An 18,471-nucleotide genomic window follows, 5' to 3' on the forward strand; every position below is an offset into this window, starting at 1 on the left:
GAATATTATCTCATGAAATACACCATCAGGACTTGAGTATGTTTCTCTGAAAGTGTAGAATGTTTTAAGCTGACTAAAACAAAGGAGAATGACAGAAGTTCCACTGAAACATCTTGCTTGCCTGCCCTTAAAAACAGATGGATGAACAGAATATCTTCTGGAGAGCCTGATGAGCTATGAATATGTATTCTCTTTTATAACTTACAGTACTAATTTAAGAGCTCTTGGCAATTACCTGAGATGTTTACAACCCACTTATTAGCTGATGAACCCATTAAATTCAGCTAGAATAAAGTATCATTCTGTGCGAATGCCATTAATGGTAGGCTTAGACTGAGAAATGAAAATATACTGAAAACTCAGTATTTTCAGGTATAAGGTATTTTCTCAGGGAAAATGAACATGTTCTTGTCAGTGAAATAACAAGAATGAAAGATCACTTTAGTGCAGGGTAAACTTAACTGTGCAGACTCTACATCATCTATCGTGCCTAGGCCGCCCATTGCTGAGGAGAGGAAAAGGGAAAATAAGACAAACACAAGATAGGTTCCTTTTATCTGTGAAAGATGTCTTTCATTTATCAAATGGAATGAAATAAGCAAACAACATTCATAATAGCTGCTGTGGCAAATTGTAGCTGGAGGGAAATAAATTCACGTGGTAGTTAATGGCACACACATCTCTCTTTAACAAGTCCTTCAATACCAGGTAGAATCTAATGCTAGAAGCTCAAAGCAGTTTTACTTTCTGTTTGCCCATATTGGCATCCAGGTGTAAAATGCCTTTTTGTTTTTGCTCTAGGACCATCAATCACTGGTCATATTGTTGAAGACAAGTGTTCAGTCCTCAGTTTGATGTCAAATTCACATTTATTTAATGTCTTTAATTCAGGAAACATGTTTCTAAAAAAGGCAGCTGCAAGGAATAATTTCACTTGACCTAAGTCCTGTGTGAAGGATAATAGTGTGGTAAAGAATCACATATTCTTAGCAAGTCCATGAATAAGTAGATGGTGGAAAATCTCCTGCACTGTTCCAAAGTATACATAACAAAATCCCTGCTCCTTGCAGCCCGCTGCCCTAGAGGAGCTAACTCAGTTTCGTCATTCTCCCAACATCTTTCAAGGTTTACCCTGTCATTTTTGTCCTCTCCATCATTTCCTTCACGTAGATAAGGAATATTGATCCCAAGTCCTTTGTGTCTCAAGCACTTGCAAAACAGAAAATGCCATGAGTCACGTGCTGGTTTGCTGAGTTCGAAACACTTTGCACAGACTTAACCCAAAGTGTGTGGCAGGAACACCACAAACAGCAGAGATGTAAAATTATGCCACTCTGTCACAGTGCAAGACCTGGGAAAGTATTATTTGAAAACTGTACACTTAAAAGGGGCTTTTGAGCAGTAAGACTGCAAATCAAAGCAGTCCACCATGAGAAGATTTCTGGGGTGAGAAGGGGTTGTTTTGGGTTTGGAGTTTTTTTATTTGCCTCTGGAGATGCATTAAATAGAACCTCACTACTGACAAAATGATTTGCAGTTAGTTTTTCCAAGTTAAACCACAAACATGGTAGGGAAGGAAAAATTTGCCCTTTGTACAAGCCAGCATCTGTCCACAATTTTGAGGATATCTGCATTCCTGCCAAACTATTTGATGCATTTGCAGTAGAGTGCCTCAGAAGAAAGGAAAGAGGTGCTTTCAAAAAGGCAAATAAAATAGCTTTTAAAATTATTGGAAAAGTTCCTTCTAGGAGAAAGCAGAAGACACAAGATTGGCTCTGAAGCAACATTGTAAACTGTCTGTAATCTTTTGGTCCCAGTCTCTTGTTTTGGTTGTTAAACTTTCAAGTGTGGCTCTCCCATTACATCGGTGTGCCAGCAACACCCAGGGCCATTGTACTTGGGCTGCCGGCAACATGCAGACACATTTGTCTTGGTGTTGTTTCTTTCAGGAAGGCAGCTCTGCAGTTGTGCTTTCTAACTGCAGATGAATTATTGTTTCCCATATTGGAATTCATTAACTATGTTTTTAAAGTGATTTACAGTGTACTTACCGCCTGTGCATATATTGCACTAGCAGGTGATCTTACTTGTGACTGAATTTTCCTCTCAGCATTCTCAAGTATTGCTTCTTTTTTGCCTTTGATTATCATATGTCTTTCTTTTCCAGCGTGCAGCAGGCCTGAAAACCTCCAAAAGAAATATTTGTATTTGAGATGTCTGGCAGAGAAGGCTTAGTCAGAAGAACAATACTTTTGTCAGATACCAGTAGTAATTCATTGTCCAGGAACAGGCATATGAAATAGCTGAATGTTTCCATTGCCAGAAAAAACAGTCTGCTGCCCGGCCCAGGCTTTGCTCAGCATAGAAAAGAGACAAGTCCTGCAGCTAGAATAAGTTCTTTAAGGAGCCCTACACTCAACTCAGGCCTCCTGATATTACTGAAAGAAATGGCCACTACAAGAAGAGAGAGGCACCCTCTCAGTAGTAGTTGTTTCTTCATTCTTGTACTTTTGAAAAAGGGAGCTGTACCTGCAAATACTTCAAAATCTAATGTTGAAATGGAGAGGTGCTTCCAATCACTGAATTCTGAAACACGGTTATTAAAATTTTCTTTCAAACAAAAGAAACTTTTCAGCTATAGTAACATCTAGTTTGCTAGCAGGTAAGCAGAGCAGGTGAGGGAACTAAGTGTTCCCAGACCCCTGCAGCCATCAAAGGCTGGGTGTGCCACAGGGGGTCAGGCTGATCTGAAAATGGGAGTGAGGGAGGGAGGATTGTGCAGTTCGTTACTGGACAACCACTGCCATCAGGTGTGCAGCTGCTCTTTTCCTTCACAGCAGGTGAGGTAACACATGTGAGCAAGTTCAGGAGAAACAACATTGATAAAGGGAAAAGAAAGATTAATGCATTAGAGGAACCTCTAAGCAAACCCTTCAGTTGTATTCATTGAGAGATTTGTAAAAGCTGCTCTCCGTATGTTTTCAGGTATTGAAGAAGGAAAAGAAAAGCCAAAATTGGAGTGAACAATAAAAGTCAATACAGAAGATTGTTTATGGTTGCATGGAAGATTTATCATCTCCAACAGAGCTTGGCCTGGAGAGGAATCTTTTGGAAAGGAGGAAGTTTCATGGGCCCACTTCTCAGTGCAAGGATATTTTTGGATTTTCTATGGGGGGGAAATGATTTTAGCTAAGAATAATATTAATGTTTCAACCTTCAACTTCTCCATGCTTGCATGTGACATACACATATAAGACATATATCAAATCCTTCATTTTTATCTCCAAGGCATTCTCAACATGCATTTCTTGAATCAAATAAGTCATTTAACCATTAAGTCATTAGATCTTTTTACTTCTGCCAAGAAAAACAATGAGTCCATTCTCTGTACTGTTTGAGAAAAGCTTAACCAGATAGGTCTAATACAGGGAAACAAAGCAATCCCATATATTTCAAATTACAGCATAGAAGTGAATTGCATGAATGTATCTAAAGAAGAGTTCAGTCTGACTGAAATATTAATGTAACACTATGTAAAAGCTGCCTTAAATTCGTTATTTTAATAATTTTACTAGTCCAGTGAAATCTTACTTGCAGTGTTAAGATCTTAAGACCTAAATAAAGATTAAATTATCCTTGCACTTCTGTTTTTTCATGCTGATTCTTGACATTTTTAATGGATTGATGGCATTTGAATGATAAATTTTCAGGTTTTCCAGTGTCAACTGTAGATGATACCATTTCTACATGAGGATATTTTTTCATATTTTCATAGTAAAATAACAAATCCTGCATTTTCAAGTTGTAAGTTCTCAATGGGGGGGGCTGCGCTGTTTCTGTTGTACAAGAGAGAGCATTTAAGTCTTACTTCAGGAAGGCACATAAGCAAATGTTTGAAGTTAAGCATATGCCTGTTTGTATAAGGAATTCAATTGCAAAATACTTGCGATTGTTTAAGTTTAACATGATTCTGTTTAATTATTAGACATTCAAGAAGTAACTCTTAGTAGGCAGAAATAAATTGTCTAGAACTAAAATAAAGTGAACAGAATAATTTTTGGCAAGAGAATATTTATTAAAAAGTAGCTTTAGGATCCAAATATTGGTATTTATATCACATATTTTTTCATTAGTGTATTTAGTCATTTTTTTAACACATGCAGGGCACTTTGAGTATGTATAGTGTTAATGTGTTGTTTTTAGTAACAGGATTTCTGCAGAGTTTTAATACGATTTAGCAATATTTTTGCTCTGAAATAATTCTGGAGAAAACTGATCTCATGCAACTCATTACATGCCTCCACAGTACTTTTTAAACATATTTATGTACACACTATCATACGAAACAGCACAAGTTCAACAATGTGCTTTTTGGTTTGTTTCCTTCAAAAATAAGACTCAGTAATGATCTTGTCTTTGTCCATCTGCTAGATTATTTTTAACTTGCTAATCAAGAGTTACAAAGATTTCAAAGCTAAGCAAATTACTAGAAATTTCATGGAAATAAGTGCCCAGATAAAGAAGGAGCTCCTCTAATGATCCTACAGAGGGAGAGGACAGGACACACAAAACCAGTAGAATTTGGAAGCAAATGGCCATAGCCATGTGGCCTTGCATTAAGGATATTATGTTCAGCTGTTCCTGAATTCCCCATTAGATGCGCACGATGTTATTTGCAACAGGCTTTTAAAACTCAGGAAGGAAAGAAGGCATGGATTCAGTCATGTTCAGTGAGCTAGGAACTGTTTAAAGTCACTGCTTCTGAAAGCTGTGGTAACACATGAAAGTAGTGGTGGACAATGAATGTTCTGGGGGATCTGGCTGTACTTTCCAACAGCAGCAACTGTGGCTTAGGGTGGGAAGCCTGAAGCACAAATCCTGTTGACTTTTTGTCATATGAAGAATTTGCATAACCTATACTCTACTATTAAGTCTAGGACATTTTTTTTTTTTTAATTTTATTTCATGGGTATTGTTTCCTTCACAGAATTCCAGAATTCATTCTGATGAGAAGAATGTGTTAAAAATAAGAAGTGACAAAATGCCACACAGCTCTACCCATTCTGCTAGAGCACACTCTGATCATGTCTGCTGTATATATGGCACCACTGAGTACTGAATGTCTGAGATCTCAAAAACTGACATTGATGGAAAGGTTCCTCCTTTTTGGCAAGTTTTGTACCCTGCTCAAGATAGGTTTTTCTTCTAATACCATGTAATTATATGCAATATAGGAAATGTAGTAAGAATATAAAGAGAACAGAACTGTCAGAGATCAAGATTGCATAGATGAATCCATAGGTAGGTGTCCACATGAAAGAAGGCTCCCTTTCAGCAGTATAGCATAGGCATGCTTAAAGTTGTCATCCCTCATATCTGTGAATTTGTGAATATTCAGCACCTGAAAAAAATAGACACCAAGCTTAGATCTCAGTTAAGCCCCTGAGGTTGGCAATGTTAGCCAAAGGCAATATATGTGACACAAAACGTGGTGGGTTCCATTTGGTTTAAGAAAATTTATAGTATTCCAAGAAGGTTTGAACTCAATTTGTCTTCTCACATCTCAAAAAGTTCTCCACTTCCTGTGAGCTTTGAATCATCGTACTTAAAGTCAAAAACATTTTAGAGCATTAAATCCAGCCTCTGATGTATGAACCATGATATAAATAACTTGGGGGCCTGTGTACCCAGAGAGCACTCTTCTAGCCTGTGTTCAATCCCTTTAGGATTACACAATCCATCATTCTTAAGAAAGATGATGGATGAATGATGACTAAAATAAAAGTCACTTGTAAACTTGCCAAATTTCAACCATCTTGGCTGAAATTGTCCCTGAAAGGTATTTCTCTTGGGGGAGCTATTTTTTTGGTGGAAAGCTTTTTGTCAGAAAAAGTAATTTATTTCCAAGTGAAAGTTTATGAAAAAAAAAAGTCTAGAAAACTTTTCTGTAGTTTTGCTGTGCAACTCAGTCTGAGGACAACATTTATGTTTGCAGCATTTCTGAATTTATGTGGAATATCTATTTGTCTTTGTCCAAATTTTAGGAAAAATAATAAGCCTGCATTTCCCTGTAATGGACAGGTAATTCTCCAGAGTGTTTATCAACTTTGGGAATAGTTAAAGTTGTGGCTGAATAGGATTTTCCCTGCCATCCCTGGTGTGTTAATCCTCTCCATGCCTTGACTACCCAAGACACAGACCAGAATGGGGAAGCCACTTTGCTTCCCATGTATTGTCAATACTTCCCCAGAACTGATGCAAATAAAACTGAGGGAAGCCAAGCTTTGATGACAACCTGAGCAATGAGAATAGGTTCTAGATGGATGCACTAAGTGAAAAAAACTCTAGCTTTTCCCTTGAGGAGTGCAATAAAATTAGTAGTGTTTGTTATTTTGTAGCTGAAATTATAAACCAGTTAGAAAACTAAAACTCTGCAAAGGAATCATTAGTTTTGTTGTCAGAGAGGAGCACAGTGTGCAGTAAATAAGGAATGCTGCCACACCTTGAACCACAAGGAAAAAACAAAATATAGTTTCATCATTCAGTGAGCACCATCCATCAAGTGCTACGAATGAGGCACAGGAAAAAATATTGTGTGATCATCTAATTAAAGGCAATATCATTATTCATACTCACAAGGGGCCAAATTAAGGTTGAGCAGACGGCCTAAATGCAATTACCTCACTCTTCAATACCCAACTTTTCAAACTTAGTAATCTCTTTTTTTAGTAATAGAACACAAAATAGGGGGTTAGAAAAAAGGGTTGGTTAGAAAGTGTAGCCACCATGTTGTCATGAATTTCATTGTGACTATTTACCCTATTTGGCTTTAGAAAGCTCATTCTTACTTTCTGCCTGCATGTAGCTGCCCCAAAACATGCATTCATAGTTCCCATACCACTCTGTTACAAAGGCTTTGCCATAATTTGCAAACTTGTGCCACAATTTCAACATTAAATTACTTCAATCTGTGATTTGGCTTGTGTGGGATAAAACTGTAATTTGCTGTCTTTGTGTAGCAACCATTGCCTTACTTTAAAGGAAAATGACAAATATTTTCCCTAATTTTCCCTAGTCTTTGCTTCTCTGCCCATGGGAGTAATACTAGCAAAATCACCCCCAGTGCATGTCAAAGCCACTTGGACACTGAGTAGACTGACAAATGCCTTACCGTTCTGCAGGCTGCAGGGGGCACTTTGTAGTGGCAGTGTGTAACTCAGGTACTTCTCAGTTAATTTTTCCTCTTGAATTTGCTTTTCAAAGACTACTTCAAATCCTAACAACAATTTATTCTTTGCCTTTTATTTTCTATAAGGATTGGTCAGTCTGCTCTGATTCACACTTCAGTAGCCTTTGAAGACTCAGATACCATTAGACTGAACACTGAAAAGATTCATCTAAAACGTGTGCTGGTGTATAGTCCTGAAGAGACCATCAGCCTGAGCCAGCATCACCAAGGTTTGGTGTTCCTGCCCTGGGAGTAAAGGAGCAAGCAATAGAAGAGGTGTAGATGAGGTCCCCTCTATCTTTCAATGCCCTCTGTTGTCATGTAAGTAGGGTCAAACGCTGGCGACAGGTGTCTCCTGTCTGCAGCAGCATAAGAAAGCTCCTGATCAAAGCCCGCTGCATCCTAGTAGAGGAGGTACCCCAGCTGCTCTGCTCCTGTGGTTCAGAGCTTCACCTGCTGCTGTGACCAGCTGGTTAAACTGGGGTCACAGGTGTTGTTCAGGAGGACAGAAACCTGGGAGTTTGACTACTGCCAAAGCCACAAAGAACAACTGGAGGTTTGGCTGGTCTGTTCTCTACAGTAGCAATGAGATCTCTCTCCACTTTTTAAAGCAAGAACAAAGAGTTTTACTGAAACTGAACTGGAAAGTAAAAGGATGTAGCTGTTGAGATTGTTTAGAAAAGTTCTTGGGCACATCCTGAGCTCACAGCACACACACCTGTGCTTTTGATTGCAGGGGCTTTGCTGAATGAGGGGGCAAGAGAACTGGCAGGTGGGGCATTTTGTGTAGTGCTTCTAATGATGTAATCACAGGGGTTTGGGCTTAGAGTGAAAATATGCATTTTGAGCATAGCTACTTCCTCTTGCTTGTATTATTTAAGTAACTAGGAAGAACAGAACTGCCCAATTTGCAGACCACAAATGTGAAATATATTTCGTGTATATTCTCCAAAATGAGCAATTTTATTTTTATCAAAAATGCACTCTGTTTTGTTCAAGTAACAGATGGAAATCAATGGGTTTTAATGTAACCCAGAAGAGCAAGTTGTAGTCTTATTCCCTTAAGTGCTCCTTTGTTCTTCAGACAACAGCTGTAAAGGGATTTGAACCTCATCACAATAAATGCCAGTACAGAAATTTGAAAGGTAGGCCACAGACTTTGTGGCCCACTGGAGAAGGTAGCTGCTGTTCCTTAGAGTTGTGTAAAATGAGACAGAAATGAAATAGCATCTTTTTCGTGTTATTAATGTCATAACAAGCTATGGTGTTCAAATTCAGCATTTTATATATAGCTTATGTATTAAAAAATAAGCATCTACCATTAGGCTGGAGAAGTATCTCTGCAGTGTGCATTCTAAATGTAGAGATTGCTATAGTGCAGTCAGTTCTAGAACTGAATTTCTCTTTGCTTTCTATTGTGCAGATAGGCCCCTCTGTATGTGTACTGTGTAGATAGAAGTTAAACACACACGTGGACACATATATATACACATATATATACACACAGGATCAAATTATGACAGTCGGATGTTAAATGGCAGTTACTTACTTAGCATAGGAAGAAATCAGGCAGTGTAGAAGGCATCATTCTTGACAGGGGTAGTAATGCCACCATAATTGCAAACTGACAGCCCCTTGTTCTCCTGCTTTTCTCCTGGGAATAAGGCTGGTCAGCTGCTGGCCATCCTGCCTGAAGCAACAGTGACAGTCTGTGGCTGCAGGACTCTGCAGTTCCTGCATTTCTGCAGGCAGAACAGTGCCTGGCTAGCTGTCTATATGTTTGTCTTAGCTTATTTACTATGTACAATACAATAAGTTGTTCTTATATAATAATGGTTCTCAGTTTGGATCCGAAGTTTACACCTGACAAATGTAATGGGATAAAAGAGAGGGAGGTCACCCCTCTTCTGTGACTGGTATTAAGCTGAAAAAACATTCTTTAGAGAATGGAGTGGCTTAACAGGAGTGCTATTAGTCATAGAGTAGGAAGAGGCAGTTAGTCACACAATACTTAGTGAGGCAGCAAAATTACGTTAATGGAGGACCTCAAAATGAGTATTCTGGCCAGGAGTTACCATGGAACAAGTTATGAAGAGGGAATTTCTCAAATCTTCATATCTTGGAATGGGCAGGTGTGGAGTACACCAAGGCAGGGAGGGCTTTCAAACATGGTTGAAGCTCAGGAGATGGCTCATTGGAGATGTAATCCTAGCTGAACCACTAAGGAAAACTGACCACAACATAATTACATTCCCCCTGCCTGGGGCTTGATGAGGTCCTGCTTCCTTTGGTACCATGTAAGGTACCAAGCTTTGTACAGTAACCCTAAACATTGGGGAAGAGTGATGGAAAGGACAGGAATGTGGGTGGGGGAAAGATAGAGGAAGCTGTTACCATCCAAAGGTTACCTACCTCCAGCAGACAGTTGTACAAAGGAGCCCCCTTGGCACAAACAGTGGGAGCTTTTGCCATTCAATGGGAATATTTTGCAGTGAATGCTTATTAGGCAGCTCTGGGGAGTTGTGTAAGAAGGCAGGCAAGAGAGGATAAAGCAATATGGTTAGAAAAATTACCTTGCTCAGGTGTAGCCCACAGCTAGGTACCTACAGTCCAGGGAGAGCACTCAGTCAGAATGGGTTTTGGTCTCTTTCTGCCACGGCCTTAGAGTTATGCAGGATTTTGAGCCCATTCCTTGGAGAATGGTTTTACTGAGGCCAACCTACATGCAGAAATGGTGCAATAGGCATCTTGCCAAGGACAACGCAGTATGTAAAATCCCAGGTCTGAGGGGAAAGTATGCAGGCATGTGACAATATATTGTGGAACTTTTAATGTCAGAACCACTGGTAGGATAGCTGTAGTTAGAGACACACATAAACACAGTGGTATAATTATATTCCAACTCTTTCTAGCATTACAGAGTTTTTGAAAGGAGCCACAATACAGACTAGGCAGTAAGCTTAGAAAGAGGCCCACTGGATGGACCTATCATACAATTAAACCAAGAGCACTAGTCAAGTACCTGACTGCCACTGCTGTCAGGGTTACAGACATGGGTGGCACTGCACAGTGGTGCAGCATCCTGTTTGTACTGGCCCACAGCTCAGCCCTGTGTGATGTGTAGTCCTTTTCCTACAGTGGGAAGTCCAAACAGCCAAAGCCATCCCAGGAGTTAGCGAGACCCTGGCTGCAAACAAGTATTCTGCTCTGTTTGTGAACTCAGCTCCTACACAGGGTGACATATATACAGGCATGTGCCATAGGAATGGTTGATGTGTGTGTCTGGAAATTTCAGGCTAACTCAAAGCAAAAAATAAATAAATAAAAACCCCAGAAGAAAAGAGATGTAAGGATTTGCTTAATAGAGCATTAATTATGCAGGTACTGAAAGATTTCTAGTCCCTTTCAGCATTCAGAATTTAGATTCTGCTGGATATACTTAATTTTTTAAAGCCCTCTACATTTTGCAGTTTACACATTTGCATAGCGTAGGACTACTGTCAGGAACATATATCTACAGATCTGGGGCAGGAGCTGTTCTCATCATTTCAGTGGGATGGAAAAGAGAAAACAGTTCAAAGGAGGAGGATGGGGGAAGGGAAGCATTTCCATATATTTTTTAAGGAATCATAAAGACACACAGGCAAGTGTGTCAATCATGAGACACAGTTCTCTCTTTAATAGTGTCAGGAACACAAAAGTTCACAGAGCACATGTGTGAGAGGGTGCTGTGCTGCCTTGACTACATGATCTGCATGATACATGTCAGAAGATGGGAATGTTGCTATGGCAATTCTTCTCTCTCCTGAATACTAAGTTGCAAAGAAGCCAGTTCACAGTCAGGCAGGCTCACTTATGAACTTGCCTGCTTGAAGATGCTAAATACTATTTATAGCTTCTCTTGCAGGGAGACAACATTGTTTTCTGCCCTGGCCTCTTAAGGCCCTGTGCCCCAGCCCTACAATAATCCTGATGTTTATGTGATTTGGAAGCTGCTGAGGGCAGAGATTTGACTGAATTTTTTGCTGGAGAGTGTTGGGGTTTTCCCTCGGCTTACACAGCATCCTTCAATTTTCATCTTGCTAAGAGGGCAACAGACGGATGGGTCTTTCTGCATTTCCAAAAGTCATCTTGCTGTTTTTATAATTTTCTGGATTAATTCATTTATCTTTACTTTCAGTCTGAAGAGGAGTAGCCTGTTCTCGCTAATGCTTCCCTCTGGCAGGACAGCAAGAGAAGGACTGGCAGTCTGTTGGTGCTACCAGTTTTTTCAGTGGGTGACCCTTAAAGCCCAGCCTGTCCTTGCTTCTGCTATCGAGCCATTCCCACTGTGCTGTGTGGGTGCTGTGATGGGAAAGGGATGCCTTAACCGACAGCTCTCCTATTATACCTGTGATTTCCCTTAGAAATAATGCTCTGTTCTGCTTCTTTCCCTAAAAACGTGTATAGCACTGCTTTGTGGAAGCAAAGCAGCTTTGTGGTAGAGGTGGCAAACTTCAGTAAATGCAGGGACTCCTGTACTCCAGTGTCTCCCAATGTCCATGTTGTATCATATTTTCAGGTAGCAGTCTCTGTTTTCATCTATTTTCCTTTAACCTAATTTTCATTTTGTAGATTGGAATATTCCTCACTAGGAAATTCTACATGTCTGATTCAGACTAAATTTTTTAAGATGGCTCAGGCACTCCAAAACTGAAGATAAGTAGAAACAGACTGCTATTTAAAAACAAAAAAAAAAAAATCCTTCAAATTAGTTGATCATACTGGTTTTTTCTTGGGCTTTTTTTCTTTTTCTTTTTTTCTTTTTTTTTTTTTTTTTTTTTTTGACCAGGGTGGATACTGCTGTAGGAAACTCTGCAGGTAGGCAGAATGTAAAGTCTTGATCTGATGTGCTGTAAATTAACCAGGACAACATAGGAAGAAAAAAACAGTTGCTCTGCTTACCTGTATGATGCTAGGTATTTTACTTAATTTTACTGGACACCTCACAGTTGGCCAGTAACTTTTTTTATAGTTTGAAGTATTTATTTAGCACCTCCCATGGGCTCTAAAAGTACTAAAACAAATGAGTTCTGCAAGAGCAAATGATCAAGGCAAAGGTGCCATTGAAAACGATGACAATCTGTATACCAAAGTACTCCAATACCCACCTCAAGTAGAGAATGTACTCAGCATCTGGACTTGATCCTTCAGTGATCAATTAAAGAATAACAAAGCCAACAGAAAATACAATAATTGGTCACAGAAAGAAATATGACCAAAAGAACAATAAAAGATAATTTTAATGTCCAATTCCAATAAGGCAACTAAACTCTCAGACAAATCACAGGTTCATGTCCAAGAAGAGACACTTGCAAATACAGGACATCTTTGGAAACTGCAGGAGCAGATACTCTCCAGAGAAATGTGTCTTCTTGATATAGCATGCATTTGCACCTGTAAGAAGAAGTAAGTGGAAGAATTTCAAAATCCAACCTTGACTCTGTAATGCATATGCAGGCATAATTTAGATCGCCCAAAAATGTCAATGACTTAATGATTTATTTTATGTCTTGTTTCTGCTGTGCTCATCAAGGGAGCATTACTTAGTCCAGCTGGTCTGAGGATTTTGATACCCATGTGACTCAGAGGCAGGGATTCAAATCACATTGACCAGTACAGAGATGTCAAAAAGTTTCCATAGTGCAAGGGTTACAGAAATGAAAAGTATTTGCTGGTTTAGAGAGATTAACACAGAGAGGTCGATTAGCAGCTTGCAGCTACCCAGACCTAGGATTCTTAAATTGCACTTTCTTTTCTTTCTTTTCCATCTGATCTCATTTTGTTTCCAGAGATTTAAGGGACAAACTTGAGAAGCCACTCCTGCTGCAGGTACTTTCCATGTTCTGAGTGAGCAGGCCAAGAAAAACAGCAGACCAAGATAATTTTCCTACAGAGTTCCACACCAGCTAGAGAAGGATGATGAAGTGCAGAAGATTTGCTGACAGTGCAGCTTTCTCTGTTGAAGGGGACTGGCATGTGCTGCTTTCTTACGGGCAGGATTGCCATGCCCCCAAGTTAGAGTGTTGTGCTGCAGCAGCTTGCCCAGAGCAGCTGTAGGTGTCATGTCTGAAAGACTGAAAAACTTAAAATTCCCCGCTCAAAGAGCAGCTTTTGCCTCGTGCTGCCAGAAGCTGTCCATGACCACAAAGCCTCATCTGGGATGTCACCATGAGAGCTTCCTGAAACAGCCGTGCTGTTTGCAGGCTGCCTGCCTCTAGTGACCACAGTGTGATCCCTTTGCTTTCCCCACTGAAGCCGAGAATCACTTGCCCATCCCTGGAACAGCTCCTCTGCATTCACAGCCATGAAAAACCACAGGAGCTGGAGTAAACCAAGATTCATTCAGAAAGAGGGTCTGAATCCAATTAGAGCAAAATAAACAGTCAACATGACACATTTCCTTCTCACCTCAGCAGAAGCTAATCTAGCTGATCCCTTTGTGTTGTTACAGGAAAATCCCTGATACCTTACAGCTCCACAGCCAGTTCTGGAGCACACGGCACAGGCAGCAAACACCAGCTGGGCCTCCAGCCCACCCAGCTCTGCCTTTGGTACTGCAAGCCAGCAGCTGCCTCTGGTGCCTCCTCAAACTTTCTGCTACGGAGCCTACAGGCAAGCGCTGACTTGGGGCCACATCTCATTTTCTTTTCCCAAATAAGCATTCTGCTTTGCTGCTGTGATGCAAGTTTCCTAAATAAGATATTCTGGGAAAGAGATCTTCCTGTGTGCTTTTGGGAGGAGACAGTCTTTACTTTCGGGAGGCATGGCGTTCTCATAGGCTGCACTGACATCCTGTGGCATGACTTCCTCGCCTGGAAAGAGCGTGAAGGGACAGCTTTGCCCCTCCATGTCTCTCACTGCAAGTCACTCTTGCCTCATCCAAACCCTTTGGGAGGGGAAGGGGCACCTGCCCCCTTGCTGGGTCCAGCACCAGCTCCTGCCCAGTGTGCCTGGCAGGCACAGCTCCTGATGTCACCTCAGCTGCCACTCGTCCGCCACCACCAGCCTGGGAGTAAGGGACTGGCCCCCCGCCCCTTTTTGGCGTCTGAGCCACTGCCCACAGCATCAGGGCTGTGCAAGGATGAGCTGTAGTGACACAGCACTGGGTGCGGTGTTGCTGGAAGGGTGGGAGCATTTTTAGAGGAAAAAATGATGAAAATCCCTCACCCCCACGCCCCCACCCCCAACCTTTGCCCACAGGGCACTGAGCCCTGCCGTGGGGTGGCCAGGGTCTGCAGCAAGCTGCATCCCTCAGCCCAGGCTAAAGCACTGTGCAAAGTAGCACCCAGCCCCTCAGAAGTGCTGAGTTTAATTTTACTTCCCCTTGGGGAATAGCGTTAATCCGTAACTTTTTAGGCATCACTCAATCAGCTGAATTACAGCTATTAGCTTTGGACTCTAGGCATTTTTATGAGATATTAGTTCCAGGGCTTGTGGTTTGGCATAGAAAGCATATTATTCACACACAAAACAACTGCATTAAAATAACATTAGGAATCTGGCTTAAACTGACAAAACCTAGGAAACTCAGAATTAAGGCTGAAAGTATGTCCTTAACTCACCCACTGCATGCCCGGTGTGGCCACTCGGGTGGTGTGTTGGCCCCACTGCCTCCAGCTGAGCCATACTCCCATCGCTGTTCCAGGAAGGAAACAGGCTGCACCTTGACTGAGGTCCCACCACCCCTGGGAGCAGCAATCCCTCTTTGTGCCTTGGAGCCCTTGTCCAGTCAGACAAGTTTTAGGACTTACGTGTAATGCAGCTTTTTTTCTGCACATCTCTACCTAGAGCCAGGTTTCCTCCCCTGTCAGCAGCGTCAGTGTGGTCAGAGCAAAAGCTGTACGCAGCTGTGGAGGCTGGATGGAGGCAACACCAGCCCCAAGAGAGGCAGACGGGCCTTTCTGCAACCTGCCGGGGGAAAACCCTTGGCTCAGAAAATGCCTTCTTATGTTCACTTAGTGGATCACCTGACTATGAGGGAGCCGAGGCCAAGAAATAGTGTGAAGACACAGGTTGCTGTCACTGGAGCTGGGGAGGGGTGGGGGGAAACTTGTGCAGGAGTTGTCCCAAATGGCTCCCCTTTTGCAGGGCTTTCGGTCATGGGAAGCAACACTACACACACAGAAATTTGTGTCATAGCATCCAGTAGCTGAAAAACAATGGAGTCCCTAAAAGTCACATGGTGGGTCAAAAAGGAGCAGTGCTGTGTGCACTCCTGGTCTGAACATATGCTGTGCTCCAGTTTTTGTCCCAGAGCCCTGCCCTTGATCACAGGACACAAATACCAAAATGCTCGTCTGGACCCTGGCTTTCTGGAAGGTGCATCTGAGCTGTAGAAAAGGTGATCTCAGCTGCAGCACGTTCGCTGCAAAAGCAAACAAACAAAAGCAGCAGCCTCGGTGGAATCACAGTTCACATCATCCCAAAAATGAATTACTACAGGCCTCTAGGAAGGACTGATCTGCTCACTCATGGAACATAGCTCATTTTAAGATGTTCTTCCTCCATGGCCAAATATTTGCCTCCACATGGCAGCAAAATCAGCTCCTCTAAAGCCATGTTTGAAATAAACTTCACTTTTGCCCTACCCATTCCTTTTATTTAGGAGATCTGCTGTTTTGTAGGAAACAATCCAAGATGCTCATACATGAGGAATCTCTCAAGAATAAACCACATTAAAGAGAAAAAACCCAGAAGGCAGCAGCTAAAGAAAAAAACTATTGTGTTGAAGTTGCAAGGTTGTCACATTGCTTTGTAAAAGGGGGTGCACCTTAACCATGTTTGGTGTGATTTTTTTCCCACTTAGCAAGGTGAGAAATACATTTACTATTCCCATCTTGGAAGCAAAATAAATAGAATAATTATTTCTTTTCCCAGCAAAGGAAAATGAAGCAGAGCTTTTAAAAGCTGTGCTTTTTACTTGTGCCTTAAACTGACACATTCCCTTGCTGTCTGGCATTTGCAACAGACCACAAACATTGCTACACGTGGCACCAAATTTGTGTTTCAGGTCAGAATTGAGATGTTCTGGTGATAAATGAGGGATGCTTGTTCTATGGACATCTTGTCCCAGAAACACTGTAGCTAAATTTACCATAGAGCACTACCAGTTTAATTCTTCCTTAGGAGGTCTTTTAATGGGAAAAAAAAAAAAAAAGTTTTGATTGTTCTAGAATCATTCTCTAAACATAATTTGGAACCTCAGTATCAGGCCATCTTGGTCTTCTTTAAAAGTTGCTGAGTGCTTCCGTGTATCTCAGAGCACAGACAGTGCCATGGATGTTCACCACTTCTGAAAGAGGAGTCTGAAATGAGCAGGTGTTGTACAACACAGGGGTTGTGTCACTCTCGTCCTTTGGATCTCATGAGACAGACACTCAGAGCTGGGCCAGTGTGCATATATGCAGAACTTCTCCAGAAAATGATGGAATATAGGCCAGGATGGGTTTTTAGGTGTCATGGGGAAGGGTCTCTTATCTTGCCCATGCACATCTGCAATCCCCACAAAAAAATTTTTACCAGAAAGTAAAAAGAAGTTGAGACTGCAGGTGTGTGCATTTTATTAAGCCCACTGTGTCCCTTGCAGAAAATCGTAGAAATGGCAGGTGATTGTTTCCATATTAAGGAAGCCTTAAGAATGACTGACAAGATCCACTTTTGCAGTTTTTATTTCTGCCAATCAAATCACTGAGGACAACAGTGAATAGTGCATATTTAGAAAATGTATTTTTCAAGTTGGGCTTTGACTGAACAGTCTCTACTTCATTAGAAACTTAAGTCTTCCCTTCCCAACAAGCTGTGACTTAAAAGCAGGAAGTGAAAGAGGAAAAAAAACAAAAGTATAATGAAGAAACAAAAGTATATTAAAAAAAGTGGTCTTGCCAAATGGGCACCAGCACCCTACACCCTCTTTTCAGGCTTGGGAGCAAACTAGATTCTCATATGTGAGGACACAGATCAGAAGGAATAGCAAGGAAGAAGAGACAGTGTGGTAACCCTGTATGTTAGGGAGTGTTTTGATTTTCTGAAGCTTACTGATGGTGACAATAAAGTTGAGTATTTATGGATAAGAATCTGTGTAAAGGCCAACAAGGCACTGGGTTTTTGAGAGGCAGACTTTGACCTTTCTAGGAGACTGGTTGACAGAGTCCCATGGCAGTCAGTCCTCAAGGGCAAAGGGGTCCAGGAAGGCTAGACATTCTTCAAGAAAGAAATCCTAAAGGCATGGGGATAGGCTTAAAGATGAGCCAGTGGGGAAGAAGACCGGTTTGGCTGAACAGAGAGCTTTGGCTGGAATTTGGGGATGAAAAGAGGATTTATGACCTTTGGAAGAAGAGGCAGGCAACTCAGGACTGCAAAGACGTTGTGAGGTTATGCAGGGAGAAAATTAGAAGGACTAAAGCCCAACTAGAACTTAATCTGACTACTGCAGTAAAAGACAAAAATGTTTCTATAAATACATCATCAACAACAGGAGGGCTAAGGAGAATCTGCATCCTTTATCAGATGTGGGGGGAAGTGACAAAGGGTGAAGAGAAGACTGAGGTGCTTAATGCCTTCTTTGCCTTAGTCTTTAATACAACCAGTAGTTGTTGGGGCATCCAGTGCCCTGAGCTGAAAGACAGAGATGGGGAACAGAATGAAGCCTCCATGATCTAAGGGATATTGGTCACGATTTAGACACACACAGGTTTGTAGGGCTGGATGGGATCCACCCAAGGGTACTGAAGAAGCTGGCAGAAGTGCTCACCAATCCACTTTCCATCATTCACTGGCAGTCCTGGCTGAGGAGGTGTCAGTTACCAAATGTGAAACCTCTCAACAAGAATGGAAGAGATGAGGATCCAGAGAACAACAGGCCTGTAAGTCTTGGTCCTAGAGAAGGTTATAGAGCAGATCATCATGATTGCCATCACAGGGTACATACAGGACAACTGGGAAATCAGGCCCGGCCAGGGTGAGTTTACGAAAGGTGGGTCCTGCTTGACCAACCTGATTTAAGTTTACAATAAAGTGACCCCACTTAGTGGGTGAGGGCTAAGCTATGACTATAATCTACCTAGACTTTAGTAAATCATTAGACACAATTTCTACAGCATTCTCCTAGAGAAACTGGCTGCCCATGCCTTGGTCTGGTGCACTGTTCACTGGGTTAAAAGCTGGCTGGATGGCAGGGCTCAGGGAGTGGTAGTGAATGGTGC

The 18,471-nt window shown here is 41.5% G+C and overlaps 1 protein-coding gene across 4 annotated transcripts in view; it reads left to right on the forward strand.

Moving 5' to 3' along the window:
* The window catches only part of AIG1 (androgen induced 1), a 124,395-nt gene extending 120,754 nt beyond the window's left edge, over positions 1-3,641 (forward strand). For all 4 annotated transcript variants that reach the window (XM_053937871.1, XM_053937872.1, XM_053937873.1 and 1 more), the window contains one exon: positions 2,986-3,641. In XM_053937871.1, the coding sequence (XP_053793846.1) occupies positions 2,986-3,023 (38 nt within the window). In that variant the 3' untranslated portion in view covers positions 3,024-3,641. The remainder of the gene's footprint in view (positions 1-2,985) is intronic.
* The last annotated feature ends 14,830 nt before the right edge of the window (positions 3,642-18,471 follow it).

Source organism: Vidua chalybeata, chromosome 3 (assembly GCF_026979565.1).
Source record: "Vidua chalybeata isolate OUT-0048 chromosome 3, bVidCha1 merged haplotype, whole genome shotgun sequence".
Taxonomy (NCBI): domain Eukaryota; kingdom Metazoa; phylum Chordata; class Aves; order Passeriformes; family Viduidae; genus Vidua; species Vidua chalybeata.